This window comes from Pinus tabuliformis, chromosome 8 (genome assembly GCF_031772625.1).
Source record: "Pinus tabuliformis cultivar Carrire ecotype Pingquan chromosome 8, CPIR1, whole genome shotgun sequence".
Classification (NCBI taxonomy): domain Eukaryota; kingdom Viridiplantae; phylum Streptophyta; class Pinopsida; order Pinales; family Pinaceae; genus Pinus; species Pinus tabuliformis.
This window is the reverse complement of record NC_142294.1, coordinates 1,427,429,452-1,427,444,788: the sequence shown is the minus strand read 5'-3', so window position 1 is coordinate 1,427,444,788 and position 15,337 is coordinate 1,427,429,452. Positions and strand designations below refer to the sequence as shown.

Genomic DNA, 15,337 nt, shown 5'->3' with positions numbered 1-15,337 from the left:
AATACTCAACTCCCACAATTTAATGAGAAAAGCTATGACTATTGGGTAATAACTATGAGAGCTTTGCTTGCTTCCCAAGACTTATGGGAATTAGTTGAAGATGATTTTGAAGAACTAGCAGATGAAAATGATTTTAATAATTTAACTCAGACAGTAAAATATCTATTGAAGAGAAATTAGAAGAAGGATTCTAAAGCCCTCTACTTTTTGTATCAAGCGGTGCATGAGGGTGTGTTTCCAAGGATATCAGCAGCTAAGAGATTCAAAGAAGCATGGCAAACTCTCAAGATAGCCTATCAAGGCATGGAGAAAGTGAAGATAACAAAACTATAATTACTGAGGAGAGATTCTGACACTCTCTGCATGAAGGAGTCGGATAATATTGACTCATTCTTCACACATGTGATTGGTGTGGTCACACAAATAAGGTCTCATGGAAAGATTCTTGAAGAAAGGAGGATTGTGGAGAAACTATTGAGGATCTTACCCTCAAAGTTCGATGTGATTGTCACCACCATAGAAGAGACAAAGGATCTCACAAACTTCTCAGTTGATGAACTACATGCATCACTGATAACACATGAACATAAATTGAGTAGGAATGAAAACTCATCTCTAGAACATACATTTAAGACCCAGATGTTCTTTGGAAGAGGAAGAGGTCAAGGCAGAGGAAACAAAAGAGGAAGAGGCAGAAGTCAAAACAGAGGTGGAAGAAACAGTCCAGCAAATGCTCAAAGAAGAGACATTAATCCAAATCAGAACCAAGGCCAAGGCAACAGCAAACAAAGTGGACAGCATCATGCTCAAGGACAAAGGTATGATAAATCCAATTTCCAATGTCATTATTGTAGAAATATGAGCATTATGCAAATGAATGTAGGAAAAAACAGCATGATATGATTAATAGAACTAGTGCAAATCTCACTAGAGAAAATATCAGCCAAGATAATATGCTTTTAGCCTATAATATGACCGAAGAAAAGAGTGAAGATGTATGGTTTTTAGACTCCAGTTGCAGTAACCATATGACAGGAAACATAGCCTTGTTTTCTAAGTTAGATCAAAGAGTGAAGTCACAAGTCACATTAGGCACTGATAGTAAAGTTTCTGTTATGGGAAAAGGAGAAGTAAATGTCTTAACAAAGAAATGTGAAAAGAAAACCATATCAGATGTTTATTATGTCCCTAGAATGAAATGTAAGCTCATAAGTATTGGACAACTTGTTCAAAAAGGGTACAATGTTTTCTTTGTGAATGATGTATGCACCATCATGGATAAGACACCCAACAAACAATGTATTGCTGAAGTGAAGATGACAAGAAACAGGATGTTCCCTCTCAGAAATAAAACAGATTTAAAAAATGGAGAAGAAATAGCAGCAGTGACACAAGAGGCTTTCCAAAGCGAACCAAAAGATGAAAATTGGTTGTGCACTTGAGATTTGGACATCTCAACTTTGGAGGTCTTAACTTGTTGAATAGAAAAGAAATGGTAAGAGGATTACCATTGATAGAGAAACCAAACAACCTTTGTGAAGGTTGTATCTTGGGGAAACAACATAGAAAAAGTTTTCCATCTGGGAAAAGCACCCTTAGAGATTGGCCACTCAGTTTATGTGGACCGATGCAAATTCCATCACTTGCAGGCAGCGACTATATTCTAACATTTATTGATGATTTTACTAGAAAAAATTGGGTTTATTTCCTAAAGAACAAAAGTGAAGTGTTTGAAAAATTTTGCAATTTTAAAGCACTTGTAGAAAACCAAAGTGGGCTTCATATCAAAGTTCTAAGAACTGATAGAGGAGGTGAGTATATCTCCAAGGAATTTCTACGTTTTTGTAGAGAAAATGGAATTCATAAGCAGTTTACCACTAGGTACACTCCGCAGCAAAATGGAGTTGCCGAAATGAAAAATAGGACAATTATGGATATGGCGAGGAGTATGTTAAAGGCAAAGAATTTTCCAAATGATTATTGGGCTGACGCTGTACACTGTGCAGCGTACATTTTGAATAGATGCCCTACAAAAGCAGTCATGAACAGTGTCAAAAGAAGCATGGAGTCGGACAAAACAAGGAGTCACCCACATGAAAGTTTTTGGATGTGTGGCTTATGCACACATTCGAGATCAACTAAGGAAGAAGTTGGACAACAAAGGGGAGAAATGTATTTTCATTGGATACAGTGAGGAATCCAAATCTTATAGGTTGTATAACCCATCCACCAAGAAGCTTATTGTGAGTAGAGATGTTCAGTTCATTGAGGAGGAAGCTTGGGATGGAAGCATAGAGAAAACAGTGAATGTTAAAAACTTTTTGTCACATGATGAAGATAATGAGGAGATGGCTGAAATACATCCCCAAACCGCAGCACCAACACAAGGGTAACAAGAGACACCCTTGAGGATAATTGAAAGTGCTTCTTCAAGCACACCACAAGGAGGAAATTCAAGTGCTTCTTCAAGCACTTGTACACCAAATGAAAGAGGTAAGAAGTTCAGAAATTTAAGTGACATTTATGAACAAGAGGCAGCAAATGAAGGTATGAACTCTTTGTTTGCTTTATATTGTCATGTTGATGACCCTGTTCATTTCAAAGAAGCAATTAAGGATAGAAAATGGATAGAAGCCATGGATGAGGAGATCAATACCATAGAAAGAAACAAGACATGGGATTTAGTTGAACTACCAAAAGGAAAGGAAGTCATTGGAGTTAAATGGGTCTACAAGACCAAGAGTAATGCTGAAGGCAAAATAGAAAGACACAAGGCAAGACTTGTTGCCAAAGGATATAAGCAGCAATATGGGAGAGACTATGAGGAAACTTTTGCACCGGTTGCTAGAATGGAAATAGTGAGAGCAGTGCTGTCCATAGCAGCAAAAAACAAGTGGAAAGTTTACCAAATGGACGTGAAGTCAGAATTCCTAAATGGAGTGTTAATGGAAGAGGTTTACATTGAACAACCTCTAGGCTATGAAAAGAAAGGCCAAGAGCACAAAGTGTGCAGATTGAAGAAAGCTCTTTATGGGCTGAAGTAAGCACCAAGAGCGTGGTACAGTATGATAGATTCCTATCTACTAGAAAATAGATTTGAAAAATGTGAGGGAGAACCCACTCTGTACATCAAAGAAAAGGATGGTAAAATACTAATTGTTGTGTTATATGTTGATGATGTTATTTCACAGGTAATGATGATTGTCTTATTGAAAATTTCAAAACAATCATGAAAAAAGAATTTGAAATGACTGACATGGGTTTGTTGAGATACTTCTTAGGAATAGAAATAGAACAAAATGAAAATGAGATTTTTATTTCACAAGAAAAATATGTTAATGAAGTGTTGGAAAGATTTAATATGCAGGAGAGCAAAGCAGCGATCACTCCCACAATGATGGGATTAAAACTCAGCAAAGAGGACAACAGCAAGGATTTTGATCCTAGTTTGTACAAGAGCATAGTTGGCAACCTCATGTATTTGACTGCAACTAGGTCGGATATAATGCATGCTGTTAGTTTAATTTTCAGATTCATGGAGAGGCCAAAAGATGCACATTGGGAGGCAACAAAAAGAATTCTGAGGTATGTTAAAGGTACTAAAAGGTTTGACATTTTATATACTACTTCAGAATGTTCATATTTAATTGGATATACTGATAGTGATTGGGCTGGAAGTGTAGATGATCGGAAAAGCACATCTGGTTATGTTTTTCACATGGGTTCAGGAGCCATTTTATGGGCTTTTAAAAAACAGCTTATTGTAGTGTTGTCTACAGCAGAAGCAGAATATGTGGCAGCTACAACTGCAGCGTGTCAAGCAATTTGGATGAGAAAGATGTTATGAAGCTTATGCCAAGAGCAAGCAAAAAGAACTGTGATTTTTTGTGACAATAGCTCAGCGATTGCATTATCCAAAAATTTTGTGTTTCATAAGAGAACGAAACACATTGACACAAAGTTTCATTACATCAGGGAATTGGTAAACAATGGAGAAATTGTTTTACAACACTGCAGAACTCAGGAGCAGGTTGCAGACATTCTGACCAAACCATTAGGGCAGAAAAGTTTTGAGTTTTTGAGGAAATGTCTGGGTATGACTGATAACCCAACAGTTGAAATTAAAGGGGAGCGTTGAAATACTACTTTCAACTGCAGCACCAATTAAAATAGCAAATCGAAACTAGCTTTTTCCTTACATGGTGCAGATTTTGTTTTTCGGGATCAAGGACATCAAACATTTAAGAACACAAAAATCATTGCAGAGTTGGTAAAAATAGTAAACACCAGGTTTTATTGCGGACATGGAAAATGTATCGTAACATCCAGAAATTTCAGGAATTAAACTTATTTGTCTGCCCCTCCATACCTTGTTTTAATTTCTAGTCTTGTCATAAAAATTTTAAGTAGTTTTTTTTTCTTACAGTACAGGGAATGTTTTTTTGTTTGTTGTTGTAATGAGAGATGCAGCAGTGTGTATGTAAGAATTTTTTTTTTATACACAACGGTGTAAAAAATTTGCAAGCATAGACAGAGTAGTGTATATAATGCACAGCAGTGTAAATTTTTCAAGAAAGAAACAGAGTGTTAATTTTTGAGCAGAGACAGTGTATTTTGTTTTTTTGTAATGCACAGCAGCGCACACAACAGTGTCAATCTGCAAGCAGAGACAGAGTGAAATTTTTGGAACTGCATCTGAAGCGTTCCTGCTGTATTCCCTCTATGAGAGGAAGAACTTTGTAACAGCAGTCTTGTTAATGAATACAAGTTTTTTTTGTTGTGTTGCTGAAACTCGAGTTTCAACAAACGGAAACTCTGTGTTCAGCAAATAATTTTTTTTGTTTCTCTACGTCAAAAAAAGAGTGTTGCTGAAACTCCGTCACTGAAACTCTGTTGACGAAACTCTGTTGCTTAAACATTGTCTTCAGCAAACAATTTTTTTTGTTTTTCTGTGTTAAAAACAAAGCATTATTCTCTATTTAACTGTTTTGAAATTATCAAAAATTTCCAACAATAATCATCATTAAGTATCTATTTTTTAAGCATCTCAATCATATACACAACGAAATTTTAGCAAAAAATAAAATATATATATATATATATAGATATATATTTAAAAGAATGTATATCTGTGTGTCATGTCGATTGGCAGATGCCTAGAGCATCTTGCCACAGCGACGTGCACGGCAATAAAGGGAAACCCGTGGATTAATTTAACGAGACCAAACAATTAACTCGACGAACAGCTGTTAAAAAGGATTTCATAAAATTTTAAACTGCCAGCCTATGTCGAGATGATATTTCGACCCTCGGAATTATGCATATTATGGACGTATGGCATGGTTTGCCTATGTCAAGATAATATTTCGAGCCTTGGAATTATGCATATTATGGACGTATGGCATGCCGTCAACCATAATAAAGATTTAATTCTGTCATTTATATGACTTCATGGTATACCATTGCAATTTGCAATAATGAATTTCATTAGGTTTATAATTTTGTTAGTTATAATTAATTTAGATGAGGTTAGTTTTAAGGTTGAATGAAAAAATTATGTTGAGTTTATTTTAAATTTTAAGTTTCATTAGATTTATAATTTTGTTAGTTATAATTAATTTAGATGAGGTTAGTTTTAATGTTGAATGAAAAAATTATGTTGAGTTTATTTTAAATTTAATATTAATAGAAAAATGATAAATTTAATGTTAATAAAAAAATGATAAAATAACGTGTCAATATTAAATAAAATAATCTTAGGATAACAGAACGTCAATGTTGGATTTAGAAAAAAAATAAAATTATCCACCTATTATAAGATACTATCACCAATGAAACCAAATAAAACTTAAGCCTATAATTTATTTCATATCCATCGATTCGTTGATACCTGGTGTGCCTTTTGTATCTATCCTCCATGACCACACTTTATTTACGTCATGCTCGGACTAAGTCATCTATTGCGCCATCCTTCGACAAACACCGCTTCGCTAGCTTTATTTTGAAGGTTAATTATAACTGACATTACTTTGATAAAAATAGAGCAGGTTCGCTTATGGTCATTTTATGCGGATTGCACTCGAAAATTATGGCCCTCTTTCATGATGTCCTAAAAAATATGAGATTCCAGCAACATATTCAATCAATATAAGCATCGGAGAAGCTTATGTATGATTACATTTAAATAATGAAATATACATATGTATTAGAAGAATAAGAATATGATAATGAATACAAATGGTCCTGAGAAAGAAATACAAATGGTAGTGAGAAAGAATGAAATTTGCATCCAGTATCAGACTATGAATATGGAGGAAGCTGGAAATCCAAGCGGGCGAATGAATGTTAAATAGTGGGCGCCAATGTTTCAGTATGGTCTCGCTCCAACATAGTTTCCAGGAGGGTAGTAATTGCATGTGATGAACGTGTCACCGCTGTTACATTTGATGACGGCACATCCAACATTAGTTGTCGTTCTCCAAACAATCTGAGTGTAGTGCGTGCAGTCTTGACCAGAGCTGCAGCTATTATTTGCATAGTTATACCACTTCTTTTCATCCACCCATGCACCGACTGCCTCTGTAGCGTTCCAACCTCTGCCACTCCCCCAGAATATGTTCTCTCCGAATGGACCCTCGGAATGCTGAAGGAGGCAATCACCTCTTCTTTCCCTTGCGTAAACACGAGCATACGTTGCAAGCTTCACATCCCATTTCAGAGGAGGGACTCCCACTTGTTCTCTCGCCTTGTTATGTGGAACCAGAAATGCTTTAATGGTTTCACTAATGTTCGCACCTGCTCCCGCAACCATTTGTAGGTTATAGATTGTAACGCTCAAGGCAGCTACTACAACCAGAAGACACGATGTCTACCTCATTTTTATGGCAACAATAGCAAGGTACTGGACAGATGCAGCCTCAATATTGTTTCCGAAATTGCAGGGCAAAGACGTTTGCTGGCAGTCTGAAGAAAATACTTTAAGAGCTGCCCACACTTAGCTTGTTTATATATTGTTTGTGAAGACAATTAACAGAAAACCAAGACAGATTTGTACTAACGAATAAGTCAAACGTATGCGGTAATATATAGGGGGATAAGCTATCGCAGACATCAGATCCTTCCAACCCCAAAATGTAAGGCATAAAGACGGACGGTCCTATCATTTAGAATTTTGAGATTCGAGAGGAGGCGGCGGGAACCTATTTTGCTCGTTATGCACGAGGAGTAAAGCCCTAACTGTTAACGAGATGAGAACGCGTGGGCAGTTATTTGGAAGGACACACCTGTCAGCAAGACGCGCAACTTACATCGTCCAGAGGAATCAACTTTTTAGATGTGTAATTTTTTTTTATCAAATTTTATATTAATATATATATTTATATTTTAGAGATTTGATATTCTTTGATATTTATTTTAGATATTTGATATTAATTTTTTTTTGGTATCATGTAGATTTTTATATCTATGTTATTTTAAAATTATTTTAACATGTAAATAGATTTATTATTTCTTTAATCAAATTCACTAAGTGAGTTTTTATTACTGATTTCTAAGCACATTACAATGAATATTCCAAGTTTTTTAAAGGCTTCATTACAAGTAATCCACTAATTCTAAGATCATGGGCTACCAAAACCATAGGCCCTAAAACCACCATTGTTGATCTAACTCTTTGACTCTTTCACCCAATCAAATTTAACCTAACAAAAGTAAGGTTTTTTGGTTAGTCAATGAGGATGAAAACACAAAATATTTCCATAATACTATATGGGAAACATAATTTAATTATGATGGCAATAATGTTAAGTCATTTGAGGAAAGGAAATCATTGATAAGGGAATTTCTCACTTAAGGAATTATAGAAAGACCCAAACATAATCAACATTGTTGAAATAGCAAAGAATAACTCATTTTTCCCTTTATTTTTGTAGGCAATGAGTAAAATGAATAGTTGGCCAAGGAAATACTTAAGAAAGAATTAAAAGTTATTTTGGCTTCCTTTCCAAGGATAAGAGTCCCACATCTAATGAGTGAAAAATCAAGTTTTTAATAGAGTTCTATGACGGACTAAAAGAAGAGTTATTGAGAACTATGGAAGATACCTAAAAAAATAATAAAAATGGCTAGTTCATTTAATTCCATCTTTATTTCATTAATCCAGAAGAAGGATAGTCCTAAATTCCATCTTTATATCATTAATACCTTAAAAAGAATAGTCCTAAAATCATTCAATGACTTTATGCTTATTTCTATGTAACATTTATAAAATAATAGTTATAGTTTATGTTAGGATGAAGCTATATGGGTACTCCAATAGGGTCAACACATCAACAAAACTCAAAGATTAAATGCAATGGTTATGTTGTTAAATTTATCCAAGGAATATGATAGATCACCCTCTCTCACTAATATTGATTCACATAAGAATTTGTGTTCAAATGGTTGATCGGATCTTGGTGTGTCTATCTTCAATTTCAAATGTTGTTTTAATTAATGGTTCTACTTCGGGACTTTTTTTAAAGTCTCTACAGGTAAGACACAACATTTATCTACCTCCTTTTTTATTATTATTGTCAAAGGATTACGTATATTAATTATAGAGGAAAAAGAACATGTACTTTATGTCAAATTTTCAAAATCAAGAAATTTATAAATTCCTAGATCTTAACTATGTGAAATTTTGGCCTTGGGGATGTTATGAAGTATGGTAATTCTTAATAGTGCTAATCAACAAGACAATCCAATAGAAAAAAATATTGACTATGTACCAACAAGTTTCAACCCTCTAGGAAAATCTTATCAAACAAAAACAATATTTGAAAATCACTTTATGACACCGAGAATTATACTAATAAATATACTCTTATCTTCCTCAAGATGAATGTTAAATGATTCAACAATTTCAACCTTAACTTGTGTCAAATTAACAATATACAAACATTACAAAATACCAAAGCATGAAGAAATAGAGAATTGAAAATCAATTGTACAAAAAAAAAAATCTTGTGGCTTCTAAAACCTCCATATGTGTGTATAAAAATGTTGGTCATGTACATACATAACATCATTTAAATGCTAGTACAATTCTCTATCTCTCCGAAGCCTTAGATAGGTAAAACCAAAAGACCCTAGTCAACACCAAGAAGCTTTAACAAGCAAACATCACTGTCATTTCCTCTTAGGAAATATGTCCTCTCTTCTTCACTCTTCAACAAGTACAATATAGAGTTTAATAACAAAACCATAGCTTTAATGGCTCCAAGGGATGAAACCCTAACTATAATATTCAAGATGCTCCAAGAAACCCTAGTATCTCAGAGAGAGAGAGAGAGGTGCACTCTTCTCTTCACATCCCTAATTCAATATTATCAAGATGCTATTAGATCATCATCTTGGACCTCTACTTCATAAGAATAAGAACACGCATATCACAAGAGCTAGCTCTCAACAAAGATGTTCTCTATAAACTTCATAATTTAGAGTTTTCTCATGAACCCTAGTGCTTTAGTCTAAGATAACAACTATAAAGAAAGAGTATAATAATGATGATTAAATGGACTTATCCTTCCTATACATATATAACAAGTAAGAGATGCCAACAATACATATGTGAGCCCAAACCCTTAAAGGAAGCTACAAAACCACAAGTAGTCATACACATGTGAAATGCTATAATCCAAAGATACACATGTCAAACCCAAGGTGATGTCATACACAAGCAAGACTCCAATGCAAGGGCACTCCATGATATTTTTCCAACACCCCCCAAGCCATGTGCTCCCTCGAGTCCATTCCCCTTGCATGCATACTATCACAACTCAGGTCTCCCCAAGTCAACTTCATGTTTCCATACAAACATTCAAGATGCACCATATCATCTACAATTCAACGCCCTCCTCTAGAATGTCAAATGCTCCTCCACCAATGTGGGGCACCCTCTAAAGCAAGCAATAAATCTACATTTGGCTAATATGAAGAATGCCCCAAGCTATTTGATGATCTTCAATGCTCCAAGGAAGAATGTCATGCAAGCTACCATTGATTAAGCCACCTCAAATGTGCAAATCCATCATGGAGCATCCAAGGGATAATGATACACCATGTACCCCAAATATCATGAAGCACCTCTAAACATTGTGTAAACACCTTTGAAGTAGCCTCAAAAGCTAAAACTCTGAGTGTGATTAAAATAAAAAGGTCCTCAATTTTTACTTGTCTATTGTTTGATGACAATGTATTGCTATTTTTTAATGGTTCTAGAAGAGAGGAAAATAAGTTAAAGTAAATTCTTGATTTATACTATAGAAGTTTAGGAATGGAAATAATCAAGAGGCTAAAATCCTCCCTTACCTTTCATGGGATAGAGGAAGTAAAGTTCAGAGTTTCAATTAAAATTCAAGAAATTGGGTTTTTATTTAAAATTAAATGATATTACAAAGAAATATTAGAAATGGTTGATTGAAAGAATAGAACAAAGGACTAAGTAGTTGTACAATCATTGGCTTTTTTTTTTAAAGAGAGATAAACTCAAGCAAGACAACATTGCAAGTAATTCCAATTTATTTACTTACCATGAATCTTCATTCCTAGAGGAGATATAAATTAATCAAAATAAATGTTTCAAGTTCTTTTGGAGTAAGTAGTAAAGGCAAAAAAGGTATCCCTCCTGTAATTAGCCAAACAACCAAAACCAAGAATGAAGGTGGTTAAAGTCTTAAAAACATATTTAATAAAGTCTGAATAAGGAATTTTGGCATCAGTAATAATTCAATATATATATAATTATTATTTTCGAGTAAATAGTAAGACAAAAAAAAAGTATCCCTCTTGTAATTAGCCAAGCAATCAAAACCAAAAATGAAAATAGTTAAAATTTTAAAAACATATTTAATAAAATCTGAATAAAAAATTTTGGCATCAATAATAATTCAAATATATATATATATATATATATATATATATATAATAAATAAATAAAAAACTTATATATATATATATATATAAATTGGTATCAGATTTCTTCACCATGTGAAATTAGAACTTTAAAAAAATAATAATAAAACAAACTCAACAAATATTCTTAATAACTTTCTCAAGCTTTAGCTTGAATCCCATCCTTGCAAAAATTCAAGTATATACGCTTCTTCCAAAATTAAAATATTAAAGTATATAAACTCCTTGCAAATTAAAGTATAACTCTTTAACATTCAAACTTTGATTTGAATCCTTGTAAAGATTAAAGTATATGCTGTCCTTGCAAAATTAAGGTATTAAAATATATGCACTTCCAAAATTAAGTATATGCACTTCATTATATATTAATTGCAAAATTACTATACTAATTGCAAAATTAAGTATATGCACTTTACTATAGATTAATTGCGGATGTCTTAACCACTTCTATTTACCAAGAATATTTGGCTCAAAAGTATGAAAAGGAGATCATCTTAAAAATGAAATATTAAAATAAATAATGAAGAATTATTTTTTAATTAAAAAAATTGTTATTCGAAATAAAAGATAAATCAAAATTTAAAAAAATTTAAAATTCACAATTTCATTTTAACTTTTATATCGAAATATTTTTTCCAAATACTCTCTTGATATAAATAATTTAATTTGAGCATGCATAGATATTACATTTTATACCTCTGCTTTCACTACATACAGATACAACCAAAGCATGCATAGATGTTACATTTTATACCTCTGCTTTCATTACATACATATACAACCAAAGGCCCATGCAGAGATCTTACATTTTATACCTCTGCTTTCATTACATACAGATACAACCAAAGGGCCATGCAGAGATCCTACATTTTATACCTTGCTTTCATTACATACAGATACAACCAAAGGCCTATGCAGAGATCCTACATTTTATACCTCTGCTTTCATTACATACAGATACAACCAAAGGGCCATGCAGAGATCCTACATTTTATACCTTGCTTTCATTACATACAGATACAACCAAAGGCCCATGCAGAGATCCTACATTTTATACCTCTGCTTTCATTACATACAGATGCAACCAAAGGCCCTGTGCTCTTATTTAATAGACATTTGATATTTCACAACCAACAATTGAATGTGTCCATTCAACCAAATATTTAAATATTAAACCATCTCACAAATATCTAATATTTGAAATCAATATTCATTTCATCTAAATTGAGTTAAATTCTTTGTATAATGTAACAACTTTGTGCAAAGCCTCTGCACATTTCATTCACAGCTACATATTTCAGATCAGCTTACATATCTGTAAACGTTTCCATGGACTAATCGAAGCTTCATTCAGAGCTATTTGCACTTTCAGCTTTTTATCAAATGCAACCAGCAATCCAGAAAGTGATAAACTGCATATTTATTGAAATACAAAAGCACGGCCCCTCGTACATGACACCTCATGAATCAATGTTTAAATCTCTACTGGCAATCTACCAAGTCTCCTACCCTGCAACCTTATTGCTGTGTGGCCCATCAAGAGATTCCATGTCTTTACAATCTGTTTACTGCTTAATACCCAAACAGAGAATCCAATGTGTGTTTTTATTCCAATCACCAAAGACAACAGAGTATCAGTTGTTTTCACATGATCTGACCAATATTTTTTTCACGTGATCATAGTATAGAGAACATCTACACAATATGTATCACTGTTAAATTCAAGCTTAACCCATCCAACTATGTTTTATGAAACCCAAGATGAAAACTAGATTGGAAAGCTAACCCTATGTAGAAGTCATTGATGTTGTTGAGGACTGACAAGCTCTGAATAGGCACCATACTGAACCCAAGATGAAATATAGACTGGAAGGCTAACCCTGTGTAGAAGTCATTGATGTTGTTGAAGACTGACAAGCTTTGAATAGGCACCATCCTTGTTGAGAAGACTGGAATGAGAGCCTTGCTCAACAATTTTACCATCCTGCAAAACAGCAATGACATCAGCATTCTGAACAGTAGACAGACGATGGGCTACCATAACAGTAGTCCTGTTCTTCATCAGCTGGTTCAATGCCTGTTGCACAACATTCTCAGATTCAGCATCAAGGGCACTGGTGGCCTCATCTAAAAGTAGAATAGCAGGATCTTTGAGCACTGCTCTAGCAATGGCAACTCTCTGTTTCTGCCCCCCTGACAACTGAACTCCCCTCTCACCCACCTCGGTCCGATACCCATCTGGCAGGCTACTGATAAAGTTGTGGGCATTGGCCAATTTAGCAGCTTCAATAACCTCAGCTTCAGTGGCTCCATCTCTTCCGTAGATGATGTTATCGAATATGGTAGTGACGAACAGAGCAGGTTCCTGCTGAACTAGACCTATGTGTTTACGCAATGACTTCACCTTCAATTTCTTGATATCTATGCCATCGACCATCACCTTGCCTGCAGTTGGATCGTAGAATCTCAATATCAGAGCAAGAATTGAACTTTTTCCCGAGCCACTGGAACCAACCAGTGCCACAGATCGACCAGATTTTACTACAAGGTTGAAGTCCTCAAAAATTTTCACATCCGGCCTTGCAGGGTAGCTGAAATCCACATGTTTCAACTGGATCACCCCTTGTACATGGGTCAGAACTTCGCCATTTGGGTCGTCTGGAGGAATTTCTGTTTTCCTGTCCACAATTTCAAATACAGAGCTCACAGCATCTGTGCCCTTGATTAAATCAGGGCAGACTGCCAGGGTCTCTGCCATGCCCAGGGCTGTGACTATGAGAACCATGAACGTTTTCATCACGGACCCAAATGATGCTTCGTAGTTCTTGATGAGAGTGGAGGCATACCACAGGGCCAAACCATAGGAGCTGAACATGGAGAACTGTGAAATTCCGTAGAAGAATCCTGCTATTTGCCCACGAATAAAAGATTTTTTTCGTGGCTCCTCTAATTCTCTGCTGAACATGTCGATGAGTTTCTCTTCAGCACAGAAGGCCGCCACTGTTCTGATATTGCTCACCCCTTCGGTGGCCATCATATTGGCTTTTAGATAAGCTTTGCTCAGGTTTCCCCCATATCCTGTCATGAAGAACCTCTGTTATGGAAAACACAGAGACACAAGATACTCAAAATCAGAAGGCTTGTTATTGAGGCTCGGAAGATTTACATGAATAATATGCACCAGTTTGAATACCACACACATCCGCTTAAACACTGAAATTTTAATAAACACAACGAAACCTTATAAATTCAAAGAAATCCTAAACCCTAGAAATCCTAAACCCTAACCATATTGAAACCTTAATAAATTCAAACAAATCCTAACTCTGATTGAATTCAGACAAATCATAACCCTATTGAAACCATAATAAATCCAAACAAATCCTAACCCTGATTGAATTCAAACATTCAAACGAACCCTAACCCAATTGAAACCTTAATAAATTCAAACAAATCCCAACCCTGATTGAATTCAAAGCAAACCTTAAACCCAAGTAAATTAAGACAAACCATAACCCTATTGAAATCTTAATAAATTTAAACAAATCCTAACTCTGATTGAATTCCAACTTTCAAACAAACCCTAACCCTGTTGAAACTTCATAAATTCAAAAAAATCCTAACTATGATTGAATTCAAACAAACCCTAACCCTGTTGAAACTTAATAAATTCAAAAAAATCCTAACTATGATTGAATTCAAACAAACCCTTACATGAATGATATGAACAAACCCTAACTTGTTATGAAAGCTCAGAAGATTTACACGAATAATATGAACCAGTTTGAATACCGCACACATATGCTTAAACACTGAAATTTTAATACACACAACTAAACCTTAATAAATTCAAATAAATCCTAACCCTGATTAAGTTCAAACAAACGCTAACACTATTGAAACCTTAGTAAATTCAAACAAATCCTAACCCTAATTGAATTCAAACAAATATTAACCCTAATTGAATTCAAACAAACCCTAACCCTAACAAAACTCAAAAGCTTCACATGAATAATATGCACCAGTTTTGCATACCTCACAAATCATTTAAAAAAACTTAACGAGTCCAACAAACTTTGCCTCCGTTAAGAAACTTGTTATTAAAACTGAATCTTCACATGAATAATATGCACCAGTTACCTCACAAATCATTTTTAAAAACCTAATAAGTCCCACAAACTTTGCCTCCATTAAGAGGCTTGTTATTAAAACTCAATCTTCACATATATAATAGGCACCCGTTTGCATACCTCACAAATCATTTAAAAAAACTTAGTAAGTCCAACAAACTTGGCCTCCATTAAGAGGCTTGTTATTAAAACTCAATCGCCTAAATAGTATGCACCAGTTTGCATACTTCACACAACTGCTTAAATGCTGTGAA

At 34.4% G+C, this 15,337-nt stretch overlaps 1 protein-coding gene and 1 pseudogene across 1 annotated transcript in view; both read right to left on the bottom strand.

Moving 5' to 3' along the window:
- Positions 1–6,367: 6,367 nt before the first annotated feature.
- On the bottom strand, positions 6,368–6,811 carry LOC149241009 (pathogenesis-related protein PR-1 pseudogene; annotated as a pseudogene).
- A 5,728-nt stretch (positions 6,812–12,539) lies between these two features.
- Positions 12,540–15,337, bottom strand: part of LOC149241008 (ABC transporter B family member 10-like) — a 28,030-nt gene continuing 25,232 nt past the window's right edge. The window contains exon 11 of the mRNA XM_089373856.1: positions 12,540–14,047. Within this exon, the coding sequence (XP_089229982.1) occupies positions 12,845–14,047 (1,203 nt within the window). The 3' untranslated portion in view covers positions 12,540–12,844. The remainder of the gene's footprint in view (positions 14,048–15,337) is intronic.